At 40.6% G+C, this 26,823-nt stretch overlaps 1 protein-coding gene across 1 annotated transcript; it reads left to right on the forward strand.

Annotated features, from left to right (window-relative positions):
• Positions 1-10: 10 nt before the first annotated feature.
• LOC101157005 (gastrula zinc finger protein XlCGF57.1) lies at positions 11-4,871 on the forward strand. Its single transcript, XM_004078235.4, has 3 exons — positions 11-221; positions 434-876; positions 3,157-4,871. Exons 2-3 carry the CDS (start codon positions 450-452, stop codon positions 4,539-4,541), a joined length of 1,812 nt encoding a protein of 603 aa, XP_004078283.1. The 5' UTR covers positions 11-221; positions 434-449; the 3' UTR covers positions 4,542-4,871.
• Positions 4,872-26,823: the final 21,952 nt, after the last annotated feature.

A 26,823-nucleotide genomic window follows, 5' to 3' on the forward strand; every position in this document is an offset into this window, starting at 1 on the left:
AGTGGAAGCTGCAGGTTAGGAACATAAAACAAAAAGAATTGAATTCACAAAAAAAGACACTGTCCCTTTAAAGGGACCAAGGTCAAAGCTGATTGGCTGGTTTAGAGGAAGTAAGTGGTGCTTTACCCGTGATGCTCTCGATAAACAACTGTGCAGCCAGAGAATGAAGGCCGGCTTAAATAAATGCAAATTGTTTCATTAAAATCCCCTTGTTTACAAATGTGAGTACCAATTTAAATAATATATTTTAATTGTTATTCAGCAATAAGGCAGCGGGAACTAGTTTATATAGTACTATTATGAAAAAATGCTAATGTTAGCTAACATTCAAAATGAGGATAAACCAATGTTCATTGCTTCTGTCTTATATTTGTCTTGAACAGTTTGTCAATTACGACATTGACTTAAGGTGTGTGTTTTATTTTATTTACAGCTAACCAAAGTCAATTATGAAATCGGCTGAAAAAGAAGACAGCACAGAAGAAAGAAAGCACGGAGAAATTACAGTGAAGACAGAAATGGATCAGGAGATGGACGAAAAAGAGGAAGAATACACCAACGGAGACGATCTGAACATCCTGATAAAGGAGGAACCACACTCGCCTGAAATCTGCCACCAACACGGCGAAGATGCGTCCAGCTGCTCCGCCGCTAACCCTGCCACTAGGAGAGATGGCCTTCATCTGCAGGAGCACACCAAGCAGGAGTGTGACTCTGAATCTGAATATACAGCTGTTAAGGAGGAGGAGGAAGAGGAGGAATCAGATTCATGGATTAAAGAGGAAATACTCAGTGAAAATGAGGCTGAAGAGGAGGCAGAGGATTCCAGCAACATCCAGGATGAGTTGGAGGAAGAAGAAGAGGAGGCCTGTACAGGTACAAGCTGCTGTTTATCTCTTCAATTTTTCCCCAAGTGAGTGACAGTCACATTTCTGATGAAAATAAGTCTGACATATAACATCATTCTTTCAACCATATATGATCAGTCTTTATGATACATATATTTTTATTAACATGCAAAACTACAAAAAACAAAACAAAAAGACGAAAAAAAGTCACTGAGGAGCAGGATTAGAGAAACAGTGCTTCAACAAAGTATGGCTTTTTGCATGTAAACATTAAACCAGTTAGTTGAAATTTAACTGAAGCCTTTAGGTTCAGGGACTAAGGCTCCAGGGCCACATGAGACTCTTCTCACCCCTCTGTTGTGCCCATTTGGTTAAACAAAAAGAAAACGTTTTTAACTTTAAAAAGTAACTGTGAAGTAAAAAGTAAGTAAAACTGTAAAGTGAAATCCAAAAGTTAAGAAAACTAATTTAAACTTTATTCAACTCGTTTACAAACAGTTGAAGAACGGTACATATCACAAGACAAACTAAAACATTTTGAAAAGATTTTCTGTGCCACAGAAAATCAATTGGAGGTCATTAAGCACAACCAGAATTTCTATTAAGTTTATATTTGAACAAATTCGTGGAATGTAGGTGCCCCGCTTGGTTTGGAAAATACAGGAAGAATCACTTAATTAGCTGTGACTAATTTTGGTGAGGTTTATAGATTTCTGGCTCAAATAAAAAAGTGGTCTGTCTGTCTGTCTGTCTGTCTGTCTGTCTCATCTATACAGACACACCTTCTCATTCAAAGAGTTTTCTTCTTTTTCACGACTATGAAAATTGTAGAGTCACATTGAAGGCATCAAAACTGTGAATTAACACATGTGGAGTTATAAACATAACAAAAAAGTGTGAAACAACTGAAAATATGTCATATTGTAGGTTCTTCAAAGTAGCCACCTTTTGATTTGATTAGTGCTTTGCACACTCTTGGCATTTTCTTCATGAGGTTCAAGAGGTAGTAACCTGAAATGTTTTTCACTTCACAGTTGTGCCCTGTCAGGTTTAATAGGTGTGATTTCTTGCCTTATAAATGGGGTTGGGAACATCGGTTGTGTTGTGCAGAAGTCAGGTGGATACACAGCTGATAGTCCTACAGAATAGACTATTAGACTGTTAGAATTTGTATTATGGCAAGAAAAAAGCAGCTAAGTACAGAAAAACGATTGGCCATCATTACTTTCTAGCAGCAGACACATCTCTACAACAACTGTTAAAAGGAGACTGTGTGAATCAGGCCTTCATGGTAGAATATCTGCTAGGAAACCACTGCTTATGAAAGGCAACAAGCAGAAGAGACTTGTTTGGACTAAAGAACACAAGGAATGGACATTAGACCAGTGGAAATCTGTGCTTTGGTCTGATGAGTCTAAATTTGAGATTTTTGGTTCCAACCACCGTGTCTTTGTGCAACGCAGAAAAGGTGAACGCATGGACTCTACATGCCTGGTTCCCACCGTGAAGCATGGAGGTGTGATGGTGTGGGGGTGCTTTGCTGGTGAAACTGTTTGGGATTTATTCAAAATTCAAGGCATACTGAACCAGCATGGCTACCACAGCATCTTGCAGCGCCATGCTATTCCATCCAGTTTGCGTTTAGTTGGACCATCATTTATTTTTCAACAGGACAATGACCCCAAACACACCTCCAGGCTGTGTAAGGGCTATTTCTCCAGGAAGGAGAGGGATGGGGTGCTGTGCCAGATGACCACAGTCACCGAACCTGATCCCAGTCGAGATGGTTTTGGGGTGAGCTGGACCGCAGAGTGAAGGCAAAAGGGCCAACAAGTGCTAAGCATCTCTGGGTACTCCTTCAAGACTGTTGGAAGACCATTTCAGGTGACTTCCTCTAGAAGCTCATCAAGAGAATGCCAAAAGTGTGCAAAGCAGTAATCAAAGCAAAAGGTGGCTACTATGAAGAACCTAGAATATGACACATTTTTAGTTATTTCACACTTTTTGTTATGTATATAATTCCACATGTGTTAAATCATGGTTTTGATGCCTTCAGTGTGAATCTACAATTTTCATAGTCATGAAAATAAAGATAACTCTTCGAATGAGAATGTGTGTCCAAACTTTTGGTCTGTACTGTATATAAAAAAGTTGCATATATTGTTCTGAACACTTTCCCCAAAAAGTGTTCAATTACTGCATTAATAAAACGTCTTGAGTGGAAATTATATAAAAAAGGAAAGATTAAACGGAAAAATAATTTCTTGTTAATTTCCTTTTGCGATTTGTTTGTTTTCTTCTCGCTTAGAATCTTCATCTGACTTTTTTCCGTGTCCTCACTGCACTGTGTCCTTCACTGACTTGGACTTCTTGGAAAAACACGTAAAGTGGGTCCATCAGAAAGAATACCTTAATAATCTCAAAAAATGCCTCCCAAACCAAACGCTAAACTTCATGGCCAAACACCCCTGCACCATTTGCAACACAACCTTTAAATCCAAAGTCCGCCTCAGCATCCACCTACGCGAGGTCCACCCTACTGCTCCTCCTCGAAGGCTGCACCCCTGCCCCACCTGCGCCCGCAGCTTCCAGTACCTGAAGAACCTGAAGAACCACTGTCAGCGCTGGCATAACATGTCAGTGGTCACCAGGGGAGGGCATCTCAGTTGTGCGGACTGTGGGAAGAGCTTCAAAGCTACCTGGGGTCAGGGGCCTCATTTGTGCCACGAACCAGATGCTGCTAAATCTGAAGACAAGCCAATTTGTCTGGATACCGGCGTGCAGTGCCGGGTGTGCGGCAAAAAGGTGCGCACTCCCCAAAGCCTGGTAGACCACATGCGGACCCACACGGGCGACCGGCCGTTCGCCTGCAAGGACTGTGGGAGGAAGTTTGTGGAGCGCAGCAGCTGGCGGCAGCACATGAAGATCCACACTGGAGAGAAGCCCTTCAAATGTGAGGTGTGCGGCAAGGCTTTCGTTCGGTCGCACCACCTCCGCTGCCATCTAACCACACATTCTGGCAAGAAGGAATACTCCTGCCCCGAGTGTGGAAAAGAGTTTGGATTCAAATCCAGCCTGGACCTTCACGTGAGGACGCATTCAAGCGAGAAGCCCTTTCACTGCAGCGTGTGTGGAAAGAGCTTCAACACTCGGAGAAACCTGAGGGTTCACGCCAAACTCCACAATAGCGAAAAAGCTCACCAGTGCGGGGACTGCGGGCTGAAGACTGGAGATCTCGGGGCTTTAAAAATACACTTGCGGACGCACACCGGAGAAAGGCCGTACCACTGCACGGTGTGCGGCAACCGCTTCATACGCCTGTCCCACCTGCGGAATCACCAGCGAACCCACACCGGAGAGAGACCATACAAATGCGACGAATGCGACAAGAGCTTTACTCAGTCCGGTGACTTGGTGAAGCACAAGAGGATCCACTCTGGGGAGAAACCCTTCGAATGTCCGGAGTGTCACCGCTGCTACACGTCTTCCGGTGACCTCGGCAAGCACAGGAGAAGCCACACTAACCTGCGACCCTACACCTGTAAGGAATGTGGAAAGAGCTTCCGCCTTTCAGGCCATTTGAAAACACACATGTTAACGCACACAGGCGAGAAGCCCTACTCCTGCCCCAACTGCCTCCGTAGGTTTGCACGCTCTCACCATCTCTCCGGACACGTTGCAAAGTGTCGCTGAATTCTCCAGAAACAGGAACAAGGCTAAACACCTAAACTGTACATCTTCTAACACTAGACTTCAACAAATCTATGTAAGTATTAACTAAACTGTAACTATTTATTAACTTTGTGTAACACTAATGATTTAAACATTTAAATTAAGCCCAAACGACCAATGGTATCGCATGAAATCTTTTTCTACTTTTTACCTTATGTGTATGTTTGTTTGCAAACCCTCATTTTAATGACTCTAGAAAGTGTCATGATGAAGAGTTTGAGCAGACGAATCATTTCCTTCGCAGCTGAATTCAGTGTAAATCGTGAATAAATTATTTCACAGATGCACCAATGCCGTGTCTTTTTTTTTTTTTTTTTTTTAAAGGAACTCTTGTTTTGAAGACACAATGTCAGATGCAAACTTATTGGTTTTATTTCATAGATTGTGTCCGAATTCCTTCACTACTCAATACGTCCATTCACCATTTTGTATAGCCGTCCGAATCGACCGAATTCCCTCCCTACTCCCTACACCTGTCCCTACTCCGTTTTGGGGAACTATTTAGTGGCCTGGATTTTAAAACAAATTCAGACAGCCTCCTCGCAACTTAAACTTTTTTTTTTTCAATATTCAATATGATGTCACCAAATTTCCAAAGGTAAACCGAACAAAAGGTCTTATGATGAAAACTGGGTGGCTTTTGACAAAAAATAATTACAAATTTACAAAAATAGTTAAAACGCAATGCATTGTGGTCTATATACTTGCCAATCTAGTGTGCATCGATTTTTCACTGATTTTTCTCAGTGACTTATGGGACATTTCTAGGAATCTTGATTGTGGATTTTTAGATTAAGACAGCCTAACAAAATGACAAACAGACTATATGTTGCACTAAGTAGTGAGTATTGAAGAAATTCAGACAGCCAATAATTTAAAATTCCAGTCCCCTCGAAATATCCCCGAAATCAGTGCGAAAAACCAGTGTGCGTGAATGCACACTAGAATGATAAATATAGACCAAAATGCATTGCCTTTGAACAATTTTTCATGTAAATGTTTTATTATTAATTTTTATTACTTTTTTATAAACTATCCAAGTTTTTATCATCATAACACAGTAGATTCATAAAAAATGTTAATACAATTTGTTTTTTACTTTAGGAAATTGATAAACATAATGTTTGCCGTTTAAAAAAAAAAAAAAAAAACTCATTGACATGGTGTTCAAATTGCTTTTAAAATCCAGGGCACTGGATAGTCCCACATTATATAAATTTATAAGAAGTAGGGTAGGAATTCAGACATAGTTTCCGAATTTGACAGCAATAAAACCCACCTGTATGAAGCTGTTCAATATTGTTCGAAGATGGTGGATAAAAAAAAAGTGCGCAAAAAAAGTAAGCTTTTAGAATCAGTGTTTGTAAATGAGCTTAAGTTATGGAGAAAATTCTTAATTTATTTAAAGTTATACATTCTTGTGAGCAACCTGGATTTAGCAAAGAATGCAGTTTAGAAAATCCCGGCCTCCTTCAAGCTTCTCTAAAAAGAAGATCTAATAACTGTTTTAACATCTACGAGGGGCGTTCCCTTTACTTATTTCAGAACATTTTTAAAAACGTAGGGATGTGTATCTTTTCCTCTGACAGGATTCGATACACATCTCAATCAAATGCTCCACAAATTAAGTGATACGATACAGTCCAATTCTTTTAACGTTCATTTAACATTTTAAACTATAAATGAAAATGCCTCTAATAAAACGCCTATTTTTTCCTTACTGGCTCTTTTTATTTTAAGGCTACAGAACAAAATCTTTTAAGGACAGCTTCAAACATAAAAATCTGCTATTTTTGGGTCTTATAGACTGTTTTTTTTAATGTGTCAAATTATTTTATTTCAGGTATTGTTTGCAGTGCTGTGGGAAAACTTTTTTATCATATGTTTAGTGTACACAACACACATCCCTTACCTTCAGCCAACTTTAAAGAAGCAAGCGTGTGTTTTGATGTAATTTGCTTGCATCACATTTGCATAAAAGGACAAAGACCGTAGAGACACAACAGGAAGAGGAAGTGACAAAGTTTTGACGGAAACCGCTTACTTCCTGATCGATTGCATACCTTTTTATCAACATAATCTTGTACTTATATGTGGCTTTCAACCAATACTGCTATAATACTCTGTACAAGATCAATGTTTTTGACACGTATTTGGACATCCCTACCATTTATTTCGGAGCAGAATGCGTATGGCTTTATTGATCCTTATATCATTTTTTCCAAGTTTAAAAGCATTGGGAAAAGTATTTATCGTAGCTTGAGACTGCATTTGTGTCTATTACAGCTCATTTTTTCTTGTATTAGGGTCACTTGAAGCTGGATAAACTCCCCTTAAGTGGCGGACAATTCTTAATTTCATGCCTTTTCACATTTATTTTTCAAACACAAAGGTTCCGGTTTATGAAGATTCTGAAAAAAAGGCAAAAGAAAAATACAAAGTGATATAAAAACTTTAGAGATATGATTATACACCCCAATGACCTTTTTGCCAGCAGTAGAAAAGGTAGTTTTTGACAGGGCATAAACATAAAAACACAAAGATTTTGCCTTCAGTAACAGAAATTTACGCACAAAAAAAAAGAAAGCAGCTCAAAGGTCAACTCTAAACTGTCCAATATGGATGGGTATGATATTTATGTTTGTCCTTAAAAGTACATTGCAGGCAACGGATTAAGATGTTTGTATTTCAAAATAGAAATAATGGTTTTTGTGTTCCTATTCATTTGTAATATTTGGCCGAAGCTCTTCCACAGCCCTAAAAGAGAGTTTGGGAAGACACTACTAACTGGTAACTTGAAGGCCTGCAGACATCAACGCACGCTTCTCTGCATTCAGGAAAGAATGGGAACAATTGAAGTTGCAGAGGTTATCACAGGTAAGCTATTTTTCCCCTAATATTTGGTTTCACTATTTGAAAAGGTCTTATTGTTTTGTTTTTGTCCAGTGTGTCTCAAACCGTGTCTGGATTATTAACAGACTTTTTTTTTTTTTATATTTAACCTCTAAGCACGTGTATTTTTGCAAAACAGTATATTTTTGGGTTTGCTGAGAATTTTTCTTGTACACCACTACAGCTGTTGTCTTAGATTAAAAATCAGAAAAAAATGATTTTCAAGAAAACCAACATTTGAGTGAGGGGGAAAAAAAGGGGAAATGTTTTGCCGTTTTAGAAACACTTTTTTGCATTTAATTTGCTACTCTTCACATCTTTTTTTCCCCCTGGTTTGGACTGAAATCCATACCTGCTCACGGGGGCGGCAGTCATCGGAGGAAAACTTTGCTCATGTTCATTTACACCCAGGATATGCATCACTTGGACAAGAGCCACAGCCGAAGCTGTCTCAGTCAATTCAGGGGGAATTGGTCTATTATTTTTATGTCCGCAATTACAGGGACAGTGTAGTAAATACGACTCCAGCACAGATAACAAAGATGTATTTAGGGGTAAATAATATTGACTGTACCTTTGTTTAAAGCTGGAATCAATACTTCTTAAAGTGTGTCCATTTTTCATTTAGCTGCGTCATGTCTGCGTGGAGGAGGGGGCAGAGAGATAAATGGGTGGATTCTCTAATTCCCCCTGTTGTAGTTATCATAATTGTTGAACAACCACGGTTTTTAAAGATCAGTCTCCGGGAGAGGCAGGCCACACAAAGAAAGTTAATAGATTTAGAAAATTGAGATAGATTACACAGAAGGCATTTTTGGAATGTTTCATTTGGCCCAGCAGACAGATGGACGAATATGATCCGAGGATGTGAGCAGCAAACACAAACCGGCGCGGTTTGCTGCTTGGTAAATAAAGGTGCGCCTTCAGATGCAGGCGTCATCCGCTGAATGATGGGCAGACATGTCGGAGTTTGAGGCCTGCTCGGGCTTCAGAAGTGGGTCGGTGTGGGGCTGAAGGAGCAGCAGTTCCTCTCTTGAGGCAGCAGGGGGAAATGGATAGCTTTGGTAGAAAGGCTTCAGGGAAAAGCCGAGGTCTCCAGCTCTGAAATCTTCTTTAAAACTATGACATACTGCAGAATAATGCTGTGGTCAGTACAAATCATTTTTATGCCCCCCCCCCCTTGTAAAGCAACATTATGCTACCACCCTCATAAAGAGCTCTGTTTGGTCTGAAAGTGCTCCCCGTGAAAGACCTCTGATCCTCTCATTTGTCTGCTTTTAGGCTCTGTAAAGGATACTTTCCAGCTGTTATTTATCTACAGGAGCCTACATTTGTTTCCATCCGTTCTGATATCGGTCATTGTTTCCACATTTGATGCATTCAGGCTTTTCTCTGCCCCTCACAAATCTCCCTCCATATCCAATTTTCGCCTATCCTCTGTCCAATTTTCTCTAATATTCAGATGATTACGGCATGATGCTTTCTTTCCCTCCTTTCGGTGTTATTCTTGTTTCCCCTTTCCTGTCCCTTTTTTTCCCATGATTCTCTTTGTCTCCTCCATGGAAGGTGACACACTTTATGTTTACAGATATGGTATTCCTCTACTCTAAATCCAAAGCTTACATTCGTTTAGTCCTCCTTCCAAGCCAAATGATTTTATTTTCCAATCTGCCCTCTTTGACAGAAAACTGGTCGTGTTTTAGGTTTTCAGCCTGAGAATTGAATTACCCCATATTGAATCTGATAAAAGTCCAGTCAGGGGATTTTCTTTTTGTGATATAATTTGAGCCATCCAATTTTCCTTGTATTTACTGTCTATATTTTGTCAATTTGCCGGAGGAACATATTGTGTGCAGTGGAGCTGTGTGTCACTGGTGTCGTCACGCTAAAGTGGTTTTGGTGTTTGCTGGCCTCCGAGGTCAGTGTGTGGGAAGAGAGGATGGCTCTGCGGGGCTTTGTCACGGCTCCCGGCCTGTCCCTTTGGGCACCGGCGGGCCTGCATCCACTCCTCTCGTTCACGAGGGGGTCAACGCACGGGTCAGTACACACAGTTTGACTCGCTGCAACACACTGGTGCGTGTGGGCGTACATGAAACTGGGTACTTTTTTTTTTTTTTTTTTTTTTGGGAGGGGGTGGGGGGGGACTTTCAGTAAACAGCAGTTTTACTTCTCAGCCTCTCAAGTTCAAATGTGCCTAAAAGCATGGATCCCACAAAGGAGGGAGAGAAATGACGCCAGTAAATTGTGCTGCATTGAGTGCTGGGAGTGGGCTGCACATAAAAGGATGGACAGACGCTGTTTATTCCCTATTAGTATCACCACATTGACAGCTTGGTCAAGAGGTATGGAAGATTTCTCTCCTGCATGGCCGTATCTCATGGCAGCACGGAGAATCCAAAAGTCAGAGCCGCTCCACGGCGATCCAGCTGCAGCCGGAGCTGCCGGAGTGGATCCTTCAGCCTCGGCCTCCCTCCTCCTCTCATCCCGCTGTAACCTCTTGCTCTTTCTGTCTCTTTAGTGGAGGAATTGAGATGTGGAGGGCAAGAGAGACTGACAGTGTGCGCTCCCCTACTCGGTAAATATGAACTGCAACCAGAAGACAGACTCATTCATCACAGGGAAAGAGGGGGAAAAGAGGGTGGAGAGGAATGAGGAAGGCATACCAAAAAAAAGAAAAGACTAAGAAAAATGTCCAGAAGACTGAGAAAGTGAGACAGAGGAAGAGGATGAGGTGGGAAGAAAAGGAAGCAGATAGAGGATGGAAGAAAGGAAAGTGTTCAGGGTGGAACGAGTGGGAGAAAGACACGGCAGGTTGGGAGCAGGGAGGGGAACCTGGATGATGGAGGGAGAAAGAAAGAATAATGGGTAACAGAAACCTTAAACATGGAAGCACTGATGAGGTATAGGAGAGCGTTTGATAGCTTATCTCGACACCAAGAGATCTTATGCCACGATTGCAGTCCGACATCTATTTTTTTGTAACAGATTTTGAGCAAAGCAAATATTTTAGTCCTTAATTATGCACACTTTTAAAGACAAGTTTTTGTAAATTAGAGTTTTTCCCACCTACATTAAAATTAGAATTCCAACTGAGAAAGTAACTGTCAAAATAAAGTGAATTTTAAATATTTTTCTCTTTTATGTTAAAGACTTTGGCTATAGTCGTCACTTTGGTCATTTGGTCCATTAAAACAAAACATGTAAAGTCACTGGAATTGAAGTTATTGTTCTAAAAGTAACCAAAATCTTTTACATTTAAGAAGCTTGAATCAATGATTTTCTGCAAATGTTAATCATTTTAAAACATCAATTTATATCATTCCATGAAGTTCTACAGCTTTACCGCTCAGTATTTTTTTTCAGGCCAACCTAGTCCGTGTGCTAATAATAAAATTTAAATTCAGGTGATTTGCACATATTTGTAAAAAGAAACAAATCACAACTAACGTTATAACCTTTAGAGCACTAAAGAAAGCAGGTTGATTTATTAGAAATGGCAAATCTTGTGTCATTTTTAAACAGTAAAATTGCTTAATTATTTAACTACATTCAGATTACTTTAGCATGGTCCATTTTAAATAGCATCCTTAAAAAAAACTAGTTAAAAATAACAGGAAAATCAAATTGTTGTCAGTCAGGGGCAATGGAAAAAATGCAGTTTGAAAAAGAGCCTCTTAGTTATGTAGAATACACAATGGGCGGGTCACTAGCTCCCTCCTTTGGGCTCTCAGCAACGGGAAGGGGAAGGGCGGCGGGGTTGCTCTGCATCAACAATCCTGCCCGCAACTCAGAGGCAAATTTCTGATGATCTACTGTTGCTCTGCAGAAAATGTCCTTAAAAACCACTGAGGTTTTCTTGATTTTGACTATATAATGACATAATCTTAATTTTTTTTTAAAAAGGGAAAACTTTTACAAAAGATGATCAGTGTGGATCTTTAAAACTTATAGTTGGAATTATTGTTGGATTGTGATGAATTGCCAACATATTTTTTAAAGAATTGTGTAGATCTGAATAACAAACAGTTGGTGTTTTTGCAGAGACCATTTGTTTACACCTGACAGCGATTTCCCAAAGTAAAAATAAAAGAAGCAGCAAAAGGTATTTTTCATTTTTCCAAGCATTTAATTACATCTATGTTATAGAAGTGATAGTTTATATTTGAAACAGTCTGCTGTCCAGTGCCATAAGTGTAATAGAATGACAGACAGTCCCGTTTCACATAAAATCCACTGAACTGGCATCTTCAGAACATCATCAAGGTCAAACTTTTCAGAATTCTTTTTTTCCTTAAGTTTCAATTCTAAAGTTTGGAAGTTTAAAGACTGAATGAAACCAGGGATAAACAACTAAAAATATGACTTAAGTGCCCTGCAGTCCTTTGGTCCTCCCGTCCAGGTCATCAATTTCCACATCAACTTCCCCGTCTTGGCTTGAACCACTCCCAGCTCCCCTCCATCTTTTTCCACTCTGAAGAAAGACAGGAGAGAGGGCAGATGATGTGTGACAGATGCCACATTTCGACTTTCTGTCAAAGAGATTAATATTGACACTTTGTGTTTCTTGCCAGGGGCGTGTTGACTGTGTGTGTTGGACTTTGATTTCATTATCTTCAGCGCAGCCACTTTTTCCTTAAGAATCAGACAATAACAGATGTGGCAACTGAAACAGAGGCAGTCTCATTGGAGGGGCTGAGTGAACAAGTCATATTTGGTGGGCCGGCCATCAGTCCTGCTGTGTTGATGTAAAACCCTGGAGAATTTCCCAAAGCACAAACTCCGTTTTATTAACCCTTCAGTTTTGGAAGTAGATCTCGGGTGTCCAAGAAGTTTTAGCTTGGTATTAAATGACTTTAAATGAAGCCTTGCAGGCCTTTCACTTCATCCTATGCGTATTGAATTTATTTATATGGAAGTTTTAAACTCAAATTGTACAAAATAAAGTTGATTCAATATTTAGATATATTTGTAATAAAGATAAGTCAGTTTTTTACATTTTATATACTGTTTGCAAATTGCTAAAGAAAAATTTCCATTTTATTCAAGGGATGTACAGAATATTTTAGGGATAGTGATTTCCCAATTCTTTCTGTTTTAACAGCATGCATGAGGGAATTTATTTATAAAGTTCCAAGTTTCATTTTTTAGTTACATTTAATTTACATTTTTATGAGCTAAATTTTAGGAATTGAAACTTGATGTGTTTATTTGTGTGCTTTTTAACCAAATTCTTAAGTAATGATCTTGTTAACATTATATAATAAAAAATTTAGACTATTTCACAAGTCTCATACTCATTTTTAAAGGAACATTTTTATCAACTACAACAAGCTTTTAATATAGTTTATAAAAAAATCAGTAAAAACAGTGCATCAAAGAAATGAAAAAGAAAACTTTGCATGAACTTGTCTGGTCTAATAAAACAGCAATGTTACAGTGTTGACTTTACACAGAATCTAGAAATGAAATGATAATAGTAATGATAGCAATAATGAAATGCATGCATCCAGTTTGCGTTTGTGTACAACAGAAGGAAGGAAGCAGCTCAACATGTTATGAAATGACACAAGTCTAAACTGTTGTGGTTTGAAATGTCATCTCATCGTTATGTGTTGCAACATTTGACTGTTTGGCCCATAGGTTGTAAGTTTAACACAGATGCATTTTTTTGTTTTGTTTGTTTTCTTCTCATTTTATCCTGGAGTTAAGGATAAAATAGTTTAAGTTAAAAGAGTTTCTGACCAGAATTATTGTGAATTTCATAGAGTTTGAAATTTGATTTGAAAAACCAGTTAAAGATCCACTGAGATGAAAATGGCATTTTTGGTGATTTTTCTGATGATGGAGGACATACATAGAGAACCTTAAGCCTAAAACGGCATTTCTGAGTATTTCTTTATTCAAATGGTGGTGAATCAAGACAATGCCGTTGGATAAAGAGTGTATTTATTTCCTTGAAAATATGCTGAGTGTGCCAGAAGCTCCCCACTTCATCTGATGCATCCACTTGCAGACACGTATATTCGTGTACGTCTTTGTTTTCCTCGTCTGAGCTCTCATCCGGCTCAAAACCCTACGGCTGGATGGCTCCAATGTTGCTCGCCATTTTTGATGTACCGTTAGTGTTGGGTTGGGGGTGTGAGGGGCTGTAAGCTTGTGGGAGAGTCTGTAAACTGATAGCTAAGTTACTTGTGACTGGAAGGGGGGTCCCACCTACAACTCAGGCGAATTTCTAATGAACTCTTGCCGCTCTGCAGAAACTATGTCCTAGAAAATGACAGTTTTTATTAAAAATCCTAACTAAAAAACAACTGGGAACACTTTTATCATATATCAAAAGAGGATCAGAGTGGGACTTTAAGCCTTATTTTTAGATCCCCTTTTCAGATCTTTTTTTTTTTTTTATAAATAATGTGCTCTTTTCTTTATTAAAAAGATTCTTCATTCTTTTTCTCCCTGCTTATGCCCATCAGGGCTTTAAAAGTCCTTTTCCAAGCAGCAATAAAAATCAAATCGACTCTTTTTAATTCCTGTTTTTAAACCCAATCACTCCACAAGTGGTTTCTCAAAGCCAAAAGCTCCCTGGCCTTTAACTTGTAAGCCTCAGAGAAGTTTCTGACTCTCTGCGAAACATTTCTCATGCTGGATATTGGAGATGCATCCTACAGCTTCCTCATTCTGTAATTTCAAAGTGTGGAGCTTGATGTTAGTGGAAGAATAAAATCAATAAGCCTCTCTTGAGAGGAGCAGGTATAGGTTTGTAGTCGTGTGATATGAGAGCATCCCGAAAAAAGGAAACGCAGCCGTGGGAGGGAGGAAATAGGGGAGGAGCTTATCAGCATCATTGAATAAACAAATGGGAAGCAAAACAAGAGATATTAAAAAGAGAAAAGAGACTGATGGGGGGGAAAACAGTGTCGCCAGAGACTTTTATTGACTTTTCTAACCGCCTCCTCCTCTGTTCACGTGACTACCAGATAAATTCACACAGAGAGAAAGAAGGGTAGTGAGGGGAGAGGCAGAGAAATGAGAAAATAAATTACTCTGGAAAGATATGACGATAGGCTACACGCAGCTTTAAATCTAAAAGGGAATTCGCGACACACTTGACCAATTTGTCACTGTGCTTTTTGCCTCTTTTCATTTCTTTTTTTATAGTTAGTCCCCCTATTATTTTTCACCCCTTCTACCTCAATGCCCCTAATTTACCCCACTTTTCCAAAGGAAACCTGTCCAATTTTTTCTTCACTACATCTTTCCAGATTTTCTGAATTTGCAGGGATGCCACTTGGCTGAGTTGAGATAAAGATTTCTTTCTTTCTTTCGTGCTATGAAATGCATTTCCCCCCCTCTACGCCAAATCCATACCCCCCCCCCCCCTCGCCCCGCCTGAACTCATCCTCCAATAGGTGTCCCTTCATCAGTAACTACAATCTCCTCCTCGGCAAACACGGGTCTATCAAATTCTCAGAGCGGAGGAAAGAGAGGCTACTGGTAAAGAAAAATGTGCGACCCACAGTGAAGGATGGCTGGAAAAGAGGTGGAAGAATGGAATGGAAAAGAGAAAAGAAAGAAAACGCAGACTTAAAGTATACCCCCCTCTCTTTTATTTAATTTAGACGCCAGGCGAAAATCGATCCTGCCATTCGATACGCAATCCGAATCAAGGCGAATTAAGCGGGCGGAAATTAACTCTGAAAATATTTTTGATGGAGTGGCTTGTAGTCTCTCGGCCAAATGGACTGCAAAGTGGAACAAATGACAGGGGCCTAGTGGTGGAGACAGCGCCGCTCCATCTTCCATTAGGCCGTAATGGGATAGGTCCAGCCCCCTAGCTCGACTCGGCTGCATTAATCAAAACAGCCGCTATATGAAGATTTATGGTTCTCCACTCCAGCGAAGCCAGAGCCGGAGCCAGTTCTCGGCGTGTATGTTTGAAGGAGGGGGTCGGAGTCCCTCTTTCTTGCTTTCATTCTCTCCTGTCTCCATTTATCCTGGAGACTTTGCTCCTACCTGTGCGCTCGTACACCGCGTGCGCTTTTACGCACACACGCCTTTAATCCAGGGGTGTGTAATCGCATCTTGTCATTCACTGTCAACATGCATGTCAATCCTTTTAGGGGGGGGGGCTTTTATTTATTTATTTTACTCCCAGTAGCACTTGTAGTACAGTGGCTTCCAAAAATATTCATTCCCCTCAAACTTTTCTGCATTCTCTCACATTTTGACCATAAATAGTAATATTTTTGGGGGGGGAACTTTATGTGACAGATCAAGACAAAGCAGAATACAATTGTAAAAGAATTTGTATTTGATTTCCATTTTTTTTTTAAATAAAAACAAATGAAAAGTGCAGTTTGCAAAAGTATTCAGCCCCTCTGAGTCAATCATTCGTGGAACCCCCTTTTTTGCTGCAAAAGGGGGGTGTAGAACCCCCTTTTGCTGCAAGTCTTTTGGGGTATTGTCTATCAGTTTTGTACATCTAGTGACCATAATCTTTGCCCATTCTTCCTTGCAAAATTCAAGAAGTGTCAGATCCGATTGGAATTGAGAAAAACTAAAATCCTGTATAATTTTGTGTTGGTCTTTCACATAAAATTCCAAAAATATATGTTTATGTTTGCAGTCAAAATGTGAGAAAATGTGAACACATTCAAGGGGTATGAAAACTTTTGCAAGCCACTGTGGCCCTTCTATATGCATATAAGCTTTGACGACAGTGGGATGCAGTTTGACCTTTAAATAGTAACTTATTTTCTCCCTTAAAGGTTGTTATATAGTTTTAGGGTGAAAAGTAAAAAAGGTTGCTTGAAGAAGTTATAGTGTTATTTTCCAGCACTTCCTACACGTACTTTATAGGGTTTATCTGTTGTCCCCTTCTTCCATCTCAACAGAATAAACTGCACACAAACCCAAAAGGGGCATCCTCCAAAGCCTGCACCTCCTCATCTCCTCTCCACGGCAGCCTTTAAAGCAGATCATAGCTCAGTGAGCAGGCAGCTGCTGTGACGAGCCGAAGGGACAGACAGGGGGAGACAGTGTGACGGAGAAGAGTGTGGCGGCTCCAGTGGAGTGAAGCTGGGAAGCGTCCAGAAAACTTCAGCCAAGTTTGGATGAGATGAGACTGATCGGACCCCTCTGCTCGGAGACTCCCTTCTTACTTTCCTTTCTTCTCGTTCACTCTGTTTCTAAGAGAAGAAATGAACTCTGCCCAGTAGATGGATTGCACCTCTTTCCTCCCTCACACAGAGTTCTCCATTACCTAACTTTCACAGCTCTTTCCTATTCTCTCCTACTTTAACCTGTGTATCTTGTCCGTGTTATTTTCTCCATTATTTGTGTCCCCTCTCTTTCCCCTCTATCTACCCCCTATCTTATTCCACTTCAATCTCTATATCTCACCATTCCCCGTTCTCTTGGCCTCTAACTCTCCCATGCGGATAAGCAAACCTGCATGGAGACATCTCTATATACATCCATCTATCTCTGTTTTCCTTTTGTCCCCTCTCCCTTTCCCTTTTTTCATTCGCTCTTCCTTTTTTTTTTCCATGTGAGCAAAGGGGAAGCTTGCTGCCAGTTTTACTCTGCCAAAGGGTTTATTTAAATTAGAAACGCTCCAGTCTCCTCACTCCCCCTCTCTGCTTTCTCTCCGTACCTTATTCCCCTTTCTTTACACCTTCCATTCAGCTGGGGGTGACTTCCACCTTTCTTTGCAGATGGCCTCTGGGGTCCCGTCAATGCCAGGCAACTTTGTTTTGTAGATGGAATTGTTGAAAAGAGGGGTTTGGAAGGGGAGAGGAAATGAGGAAGAGGAAAAGTAGAGATGGGAGAGTGGGAGTTGGCAACAGGTCAGGGGAGACCTGTTAGTCGGTGGACTTTAGTTCCTTCTTCCTCTCACGGCTCATTCCACCCAGATCAGGACCTGTAAAAAACTCTAGCCTGGTTCATCTGGCTTTAGGTCCTCAGAACTTTAAGCAAAGTTTTACTCTTTTTTTAAAATCATAAATTGATCCCATTTAGAGATTTGCTCTATTTCTGTGCTTTTTTTCACGTTTTAACCCTGCTGATTGCATGTTTGACCCTCAATTATTATCAGGCATCCTTGATTTCATCTTCTAGAAAGGGTCAGTCATCACACCTAATCATCTTCTCTGTTAACAGCAACCCATATCTGATGATCCCTCCTTCCTGCCTTGGACTGCAACACCTCCCCCCCCATCACCCATTAACACACAATTATTTTGGGGGTTGACATAGGGGGAGGAAACGAGGTGTGGAGAACACAGAGTTACTGCCTCTCTAATGGCTGACTGACACCAGACGAGCTCGTAGATCATGAAGATTATTAATACCACTGTTAAACACCCCATTCAGGGAGCCGCCGCCACTACCGCCGCTGCCATCCTCCCATCCTGATGCACGCAAGCGGAATGCATGTGGAACCTCCCCCCTCCCCATCATATCTCATTCCCAGCACACATCTTCATGTGAACTGTCGTTCATGCTTGGTGAATCTGCATCAATTTCATTTGAGTAATTTAAACAAAGCCGGGTGCTCATTACACGAGGTTGAGGGATGGAATTAGATCCACAATTACGGCTCTTCACGACAGCGCAGGCTATCATTCATAAGGTTGTTTCCTTATGATTCGCCTCCAGTAATATTCTTAACAATGGTAATTCCAAGTTTTGATCGGATTATAGTATATGCAGTTATTTGCTGTGACTCACCATTAATGACCAGGGAAACGTGGCCTTTATGTGGCAGCGGGGGCCTATCTGAAGCGGAGATTGAAAAGAAGGTTTTTCCACACACGCTGGTGTGTGTGGGTGCGTGACCCGTCCGTTTAGCCGGTGAGGTTGTGGTGAGATGGCAGAGGGAGCAGAGTGTCTCCAGAGAGCAGGGTCTGGGGAAATCACACTCCCACTTTCAGCCAAACAATCTGAGGAGCTGGATGGAAGCCGGCAGCAGCTAATCCACACACACTTTTCTATAGTTTACATGCGAGGAGAGTCATAAAAACAAACCAGAACTGTGAGGATGACCAAATCAGACATCCACAAGAAATCGAACCGCAACATAAGCCTGTCGATGTGTCAAATCCTCTGGGGGGAAAAAAAATCTGAAGCTAATGCAAATCTTTGCTTTTTATCCAAACTGATTTGTTTACATCCACTTTTTGGATTTTGGAGGTTAGTCCTGCAGAAATAAAACTACTTTATGGTACCACTCCATTAGCTAATCTCAGGTCTTAGTGAGCCTGTGCCAGCTCATTGATTCCCTAACTAATCGCTCTAATTAAAATGCCTTTTATTCATTCAGTGGTTTACATGCCAGTCTACTGCCTGCATTTAAGGATCAATTGGCACACAAATAACCAGAAATTCCCGTCATCAATTTCTCTGGAAAGGCTAATGTTCTTATTGAAGATCAACATTTTGACATATTTTCACTCTTTAGAAGTAAAAACCCAAATTACCGCTTTTGCTGAATGAATATTAGACGGTTTTGATCAAGTCTGAAGGCCACAGATGGGGAGACTCACTGTTCCTCAGAATAGTTTGTCACCTGAGGAAATTGGTTTCCTGTTTATGTTGCCTGTTATAAATCGTTCTGGTGGTCCATGAGTGATTTCAGGGAGAAAAAACTGTACCTCCTCATTATTTGAAGAAATTAGAATACTATAGTCATTAAATAATTAAATTAAACTGCCAAAGAGTTATACATTGTCTCAAGCTGTCTCCCCTTGATGGATGTCTGTTTATGACTCGTTCCGCTTAGAAATTCCTACAACATTTCTTTCCTGATAATATATCAATTTATCAGCAGAGATTCTTATGTTAATTTCCTAACAACCCCTCCTTCCCTCCGCTTTAAAACAAAGTGTCTGGCTCTCAAACGATCTCGAACTAATTAAGCAAGTCTTAATTAAAAATTCGGGAGAGGATAAACGTGGTGGGACTGTTATGGAAACGTTGATGTTAATCAACCTCTCAAATTATTGATAACATCCTTAGTACAGTGATCGATCGAGAAAACGTTAAGTGGCGAAATAAAGCGGCGGCGTTTGGATTTGATGAGTTTCCTCGTGTGCGCGCGCAGCAATGCGCAGAAATAATTAGGTGCATAATGCATAATATTAGTGCTGAAGACAAATGTCTTTTGTGTCATTTTGAAGCTCGTCTGCGCACGTGGGTGGAAGGGATATATATATATATATATATATTGTATATTGTAATGCTGTGGATGAACTTCAGGAGGTTATTGACGCGCGCTGATGTGAATATTTCCCCTCTTTGAGGCTGTTTTTGGAGCGGCGCGCGCGCCTGTTTACATGTTTGTCCCGTCGCCCGCGCGTCTGGTGTCAGCGCCCGCGTGGCATGTACTTACAAGGCGCTTCATCATCCCACCAGCGATAGCAGCAATTCACCCATAAAGTGGGCCTTTCGTCCATAAATAATATTCAAGTCGCTCTATTGTTAAGTGAAAAGTTGACTGGTGTTTGATTTTTTTTTTCTTCTTATTTTTTTTCTTCTTCTTCTTTTCCGCGGCGACCTCGGGTTAGGACTCATACATCACGGGATGACAGCTATAGAAAGGCCCTAAATTAGCAACTAAATCGAATATTGATCAGCTATGTGCGGCCCTGCGAGTCGCGCCTCCTTGCCGTTTTTCCAGAGAGAAAGGGGGGGGGGGGATTGAAAGGGGAGTGGGGGGTGAAAACGGGAGATAGAAGGGGAGGAGGGGGCGGTGAAAGGTGCTTCTCCCCTCTCTGAGCTGAAGTGTTTGTGCGCGCATGTGAGATTATCCTGAAATGTTATTGTTTACTAGATGCAAATGAGGTAACAACAACACTAATCACTGCATCTCTGGAACTATGGCTGTACATCCATCAGGGTTACTGATCCCCCAGCACGTCAACTGTATGGCTTCTCACTGTTTACATAAAGTTCAAATGAAAACCCCCTCATTACCCACTCGCCTATTGGCTCCTGTTTATGGATCGTTGACTTTGCTGGCGCTGTTGCATTGACTTCCCTTTCATCCTCGCTGCTGGGACGTGCGGGAGGTCGGCGGCGGCGCGCGCCTGCACGCTCCGGCTGCGGAGACGCGTTTGATGAAACGATCAAGCAGAGTCTTTTGTCTCCCGCGGGAAGCGTTCTGTGTCCTGAGCCAAGCCCAAGGCCGAGAGAGAGGGGGGGGGTGGGGGGGTGGGGGTGGGGGTGGGGGGGTTAGGTGGTGGAGGTTGCGCCGGGTCAGTGAGATTAGCCCCACCGTGCTCTGTAACACAAAGCGCCGGATCGTCAGGTGTCGCAAAGTCTCGATCAAAGTATCGAGAGTCGGACAAGTGGGGCGTAAGACACGGATGAGCTGGGGATTACAGCGGACTAATTGGAACGGATACTTTTCAGGCGGGTGGGTGCTCAGACACGGGCCAGGGTCTATTAGCTCCCGATATTTTAGCACCTTTCGCCAATATTTTGGGTTCAGTGATTATTACGCACTTTAGTCTGCTCTGCGCATGTCAAATGTTAGGGCTGTTTGCAGCGCTGTCCGTGGTGCTGAATCTCCTTGAACCCTCTAGGTTTTTAATTCGCTATCTTTGGTGCTGAAACTGCAATAACCTGAACTCCTGTCTTTAGAGGGGTGTAAAAGTTTGGCGCTCTTTAAGTGAGCACTAAAGTCGTCACTTCTTTATGGATTTGGTTGTTATACGTGATAAACTATCGCTTGTGAGCTGCCAACAGGAAGCCACAACTCATCCTGAAGAGGTCATGTCGTTTAGCCTGGAGGGTATCCAGGCTTTGTCATATCCATAACCCCCTTAAACACACCAGCACATTTTCCCAGTCGAAAGAAGGGTAGAAGGAGATTCTAGACCACATAAGAGAGAAAATAGAGAAAGCAAATGAAACTGGGATACATCTTTACAATTCACTATTATTTTTATACAACATTACAGCTGATTCTAAAATAGCTTCTAGGGTGTAGAAGCTCAGATTCTTTTTTTACATTTTATTATTTTTACTTTGGTTATTTATATTCGGGGAAATGACCCTTTGCAGAAAAATATGACATGTAATGTAGCTTCCAAACTCTTTTAAGTTAAATGAAATAGAAGTATGTCCATCAGCAAACCCAAAAGATACAGATATGCATAAATGTGTATTGTGTTAAAACAGAGATTTATATTGGTACTCGGATACACAATATTCCTACTTCCTTGTTTTAGGATTTCTTTCTCCCTAACTGATCAATGTCACTGCAGCACCCCCTTGTTAAGAACTACATCCAAGAATGACATCCAGATGAAACCAGAATATAGCACTTCTATTCCAACAGTAGGAGAGAAATACATACCGGTACTGAAATTTAGCTCTTTAACCTGCATCTCGACATTACACTCACATCTTAAAACCACAGAGCAGGAAGGAGCTCCAGAGAGAGGCAGAAGAAGTTAAGTTTTGTTGGAGAGAAGACAAAGATGACTCCCCTCCCTCCTTAACGCGCCTCTCGGGCTATAGTCGCAGCTCCTCAGAAGTCTGCTCGAGGACATTCCGGGAACCATCTGTTTCCGGCAGAGCGGGGCGTGCAGGAAGCCAGGCTCACAAATTTGTAAGGAAAGGTGGTTGTCTGCCAATGCGCTCGCTGAGAATTACCACCCCATCACCCCCACCACAGCCTCCACCCTCCACACCCGCCGCTTGAATCTTCAACCGCCTCGGTATGTACACCAACAGAAGAAATGAAGTGAGAGTTCCAAGGTAAAAGCTCTACAGGAAACTATGTTAAATGAGAGGATTTCACAGAAATATACCAACAATGAAATGAAAAAGAAGTATTAACTGAATACAGGTCTACCTTAAAGACATCAAACAAGTGTTCAGCTATTATTAGTTCACTTTTATTTACTATTGAAGGAAACACATTTTAAAACACAAATTTCCCAATAAAAATATTTTGTTTATAAAAAAAAAACTATATGTGATATATTTGTAATTTTTTTGAGAGCATAAGTATTAATTAGCTCTATTTACTTTTTATATTTTTCTCACTTCCTGTCAACCCAATGCACTGTGTTCTGCAGAAGAATGACTTCATACAAGGGAATCTGCAGAAAATTAACAGTGAATGTAAAGGTTTAACAGATTCGTGCATAAAAGCTTATGAAAAATAGTCTATTCATGATTAATAGATAAAAATATTCCTATTTGAAATGCTTTTTCATGTTGTGTCCATCAGGCTGTTAGACTACCCAGAATTATTTTATATTGCAGGAGTTGTTTTGCAAAAGTAGACACAATATGTCTATTGCAATATTGACTAATTTACAGACTGCAGGGTACTGACAGAACTGCATTAATTAATTATGGAAGAATCTTTAAATAACTTAATCACAATTACAAACATTGCAGCAGGTACAATGCCAATTAGCAGCCATGAAACAGGTCTGGCAATTAACGCTTTGATCTGTGAGTTTTCAAAGTAAGGCAAAAAAAAAAAAAAAACAGACTTCAAAATTGAGAAAAGTACTTGGGGGGGAAAAAAAGTTTTAGTGAACAAAACTGCTAAATGTATCATCTTTCTAAGAGGAGAAATTTTGAATTTCTGGAGGATGGGAAGTCAGACTTACTTAATAAAGATCGAATAAAATCCCACATGAGGAGGATAACCCAGAATTTTTGGGGGGATGCGGAAAAAATGTTGGGAAATTCTATAACTCATATATTTACTAACAGGTAAAATGCACATTGCTTTTCTGCAGAGGTTCAGAGAAGAATGGTATTACAATTGCATAGTGATATTGATTAAAGAGAATCTTGTTGTCACACAGAGAGGATACGGCAGACTGATCAGTGAAGATCAAAATAAAGGAGGGAGCCAGGTAAGAGCAAACGAGGAGGAACAATAAGTACAACTGACATCCTAGAAGTGGTGCTGTTAGCCGTAACATGACAGAGGGATGGGGAAAAAGAGGAAAGGGGCATTAGAAATGAAAATAAAAGTGAAATGAAGCATTGCGAGGAGCATTGGGGGTGGAAGAAAAAGGGGGGAAAGTGAAAAGCAAGGAGGAATGGGGATAATTGCATTAGAAAGAAGAGGAGGCCAAAAGGAAGGAAATGATTAGAGGAAAAGGGACTGATATCCGATAGAGATGGAGAGATGGAGGAGGGAAAGGGTGGGAGAGGAGGGCTCACTTACTGCCCGCCGTTCAATACATGCTGACACCCTCTCTCTGTGTCAATACACACACTTTGTGTTTGTACTGGTATGGCTCTGTTAATCTGAAACTGCTTGTCCTGTCCCTGCTCTCAGAGGAATCCTCATTTCCTCTTTGGGATTCTTTAAAAAAACATTTGTGTTTTCTAACAAAATTCTGGAAGGATTATGCATTTCCAGATTATAAATGTAAGATTGTATGCATTTTACACATTATCTTGATATTACGTTATCTCCTTTGACTTGAAGATTGATGTATGAAGCCCACAAAAATAAAAGCTCCCATGTTCTGCTTCTGAAATTCAGGACAAACCAGAGTTTCATCTCAGAGTATTTGTTTCACCTTGTTTGTCTTTTGCCTCAAACTTGTCTTATCTTGCCATACATCACTTGTGACTCCTCATGTATCATCCTTTTCACCTTCGCTTTCCCCCCTGTCTTTCAGCGCTCTCTTTCCAGACAGCCTACCTTTTGTCATTGACCCCTGCGCAGAGTATCTGGGCATTGACTGGCTCCTCCCGTGTCACTGGAGCTCCCTGTCAATACTTACCAGGTTTGGCCACCCTCAGCGCTGTGGCCGGAGTGTCGCGGAGAAAGGGAGATCCAGCAGCTGCTTGACAGCTCCAGGAGATAAAATCAGAAAAAAAAATGTGCGGAGGGGTAAAAACAAAGACCAAGGAGGTCATTTGAGAGGACTACAAATATTTTTTTGTTTCACATGGAGTTAAAAGATTGACGACTTTTGTTTCGTTAAAACAAAAGAAACTTTTTGTCCATTTCTATCAAAATATTAAAACCAAAGAGTAAGTGGTCAAAAGAACCAAAGAGTATACCTCCAATACTCTACTTTAATTAAGAAACTTTACAAAGTAGATATTGTTTGAGAAAGAACAAAAAAAACCAGGTAAATATTAATAAACACTTTCTATTCTACATTATGATGGCAGTTGGGAGTACATGTTTTTTTCTGAGTTTCTCACATTGTTGTTGAGACTTTGGCCCAATTTCTACTTGTGACAAAAAAGACAAACGTTTTGAACGTCTGACCTCATCACTGTTCTTTTCATTTCTGTTTTTTTTTGGTGCTTCAAATTGATCCCAAACCTGACAAGACGGTCTCTACTGAGAGCATCAAACACTGAAGGATACAACAGCCACAGATTATGTTGTACCCAAGTTTGTTACCACAAATCATTATAGTTCCACTGCCATGTTTCACACTTGTTTCATGAGGTTTGTGTTTGTATGCGGTAATTCCACCTTTTGAATGTGGCACTATGGGTCGCGGCACTACTCTGGTCTCTTTTCTTCTTTTTTTTCCAGAAGCCTTGTTTGTTGTTCAGATAGTTGCACACTATGCTCCATCCCTTCCATTTCCCAAACCTTTTTAATCCCTTTCAGGATCACAGGGTTACTGGAGCCCATCCCATCTATTGTTGCGTAAAGGCTGCGTACACCATGGACAGGTCGCTGGTCTGTCACAGAGCCACACAACCACACACATTCACAGCTAGAAAGCATGTTTTTGGACTGTGGGAGGAAGCCGGAGTGGCCGGATAAAACTCATGCATGCAAGAGGAGAACACAGAAAGGATCCAGACAGATTCAAACCGGGCCTTCTTGTTGTGAGGTGAGAGCGCTAACCACTGTATCCCCATGCAGCCTATCCTGTTCTCCCACTATGTTTCATAGGAAAATCTTATATTGGGCCCGATTTTGAACGAGATAAACTTTTGAAGGCTATGTTATCCCTCCTGGTTTAAACTGTCTGGTTCTAAACATGGTAAAAATTTCAAATCAGTGCTTCATCTTGGCTTATCTTTGCATAGCAGGAGCTCAGACCCGCAGTGTTTTGTTTGCACTTCAAAAATAACTGTTAATCTTTAAATAATAACCTCATGATAAGAAAGTCCTCACCTGAGATTTGCTTGACCAACGGCAATGTTTTTGACCAAATATTGTACATTTCTTTTTGTTGTATAGCTGAATACCAATGTTCTTTTTTTTTTTTTAAAGAAAATCTTCAAATTTGATATAAAATTAGAAAAATGTTCTCTACTTTATCTTGAACCACATGCTAGAGTGATTTAGGGTGTTTTAAGCGTTCCACTTCTTCAGACACCAAAACAATTGTCCTAAATCAAAAAAGGAAACAACATGCATGTCGTTTGATTTTCTAAAAAAAGGCACTAAGCAGAAACAAAAGACATTAAAACATTTCTCTTGACCTGACAGTAAAGTTAAAAGATATTTAACATTACTGGACTAGTATACCCACGCCACACACTCCAGTGCAGCCCAGTGACTGTACTGGACCCCGTGAGTGTGACATCACCCATGGAAAACGGCTTACTTCCAGCTCCAACTAAATGAAGTCAATTTAGTTTCTTTTTTTCGGAAAACGGACGTCGCCATTATGGAACCAGATGTCGTCAGTAAGCAGTGAATGGTACATTTCTATTGCAACCACTCTCGCCAATCAGGAATGAGCTTGTTGAAAGTTCAGACCACTACTACTCAAAAGCGGGCTGCACGAAATCTGTCAATAAAATCTGAACAATCAACGTGAGACCACAAACGTTTATTGAGGCATGTGCTTGGTCAGTTTTTAACTTGAATTGTACTACATAAAAGATATCATGAAAAAAAATGAGGATTAACAAGAACATGTTTAAAAAAAAGTAGCAGAGCAAGAATGGTTCTTCTGACCAATAGAATGACTGAGTAATAGCAGTTTATTTCTCTATTGACATCTGTGGGATTTTGGTTTCTTGGAGCCAGCAGGTACTTTGTATTTGGAACACAAAGAGTGAGGAGTCACTCAGTCCAGTTCTTCTATACAGTCAATGGCACAGTCACTTATTTTGCCTAAAAAAATTATAGCATCAAGTCTTTTGACATTTTCCTACCATGAGGTTAATATACCATGGGAAGAGACTGGCTTTAAAGGCTTCTAAGAAAGTTAAATATGTTTAAATTGACATATTTTAGGTTTTTGCTGCCACATGTGTTTCAAATCCCCAAGGCACAGGAGCCTCATTTGAAAAAATGAGTCAAACTTGAATGAACAAGTCCTAGGTCCATCACACAACTAAAAAAAAGTTTTAACATAAACATAATGACGTCCAG

The sequence above is a fragment of the Oryzias latipes genome, chromosome 16 (assembly GCF_002234675.1).
Source record: "Oryzias latipes chromosome 16, ASM223467v1".
NCBI classification, from domain to species: domain Eukaryota; kingdom Metazoa; phylum Chordata; class Actinopteri; order Beloniformes; family Adrianichthyidae; genus Oryzias; species Oryzias latipes.

What these genes read in the sequence shown, in the direction of transcription:
- LOC101157005 (XM_004078235.4), top strand. Translation starts at nt 450, where the DNA reads ATGAAATCGGCTGAAAAAGAAGACAGCACAGAAGAAAGAAAGCACGGA. An exon ending in AGAAGAGGAGGCCTGTACAG is followed by an intron (nt 877 to 3,156) that starts GTACAAGCTGCT and finishes CTTCTCGCTTAG; the next exon opens with AATCTTCATCTGACTTTTTT.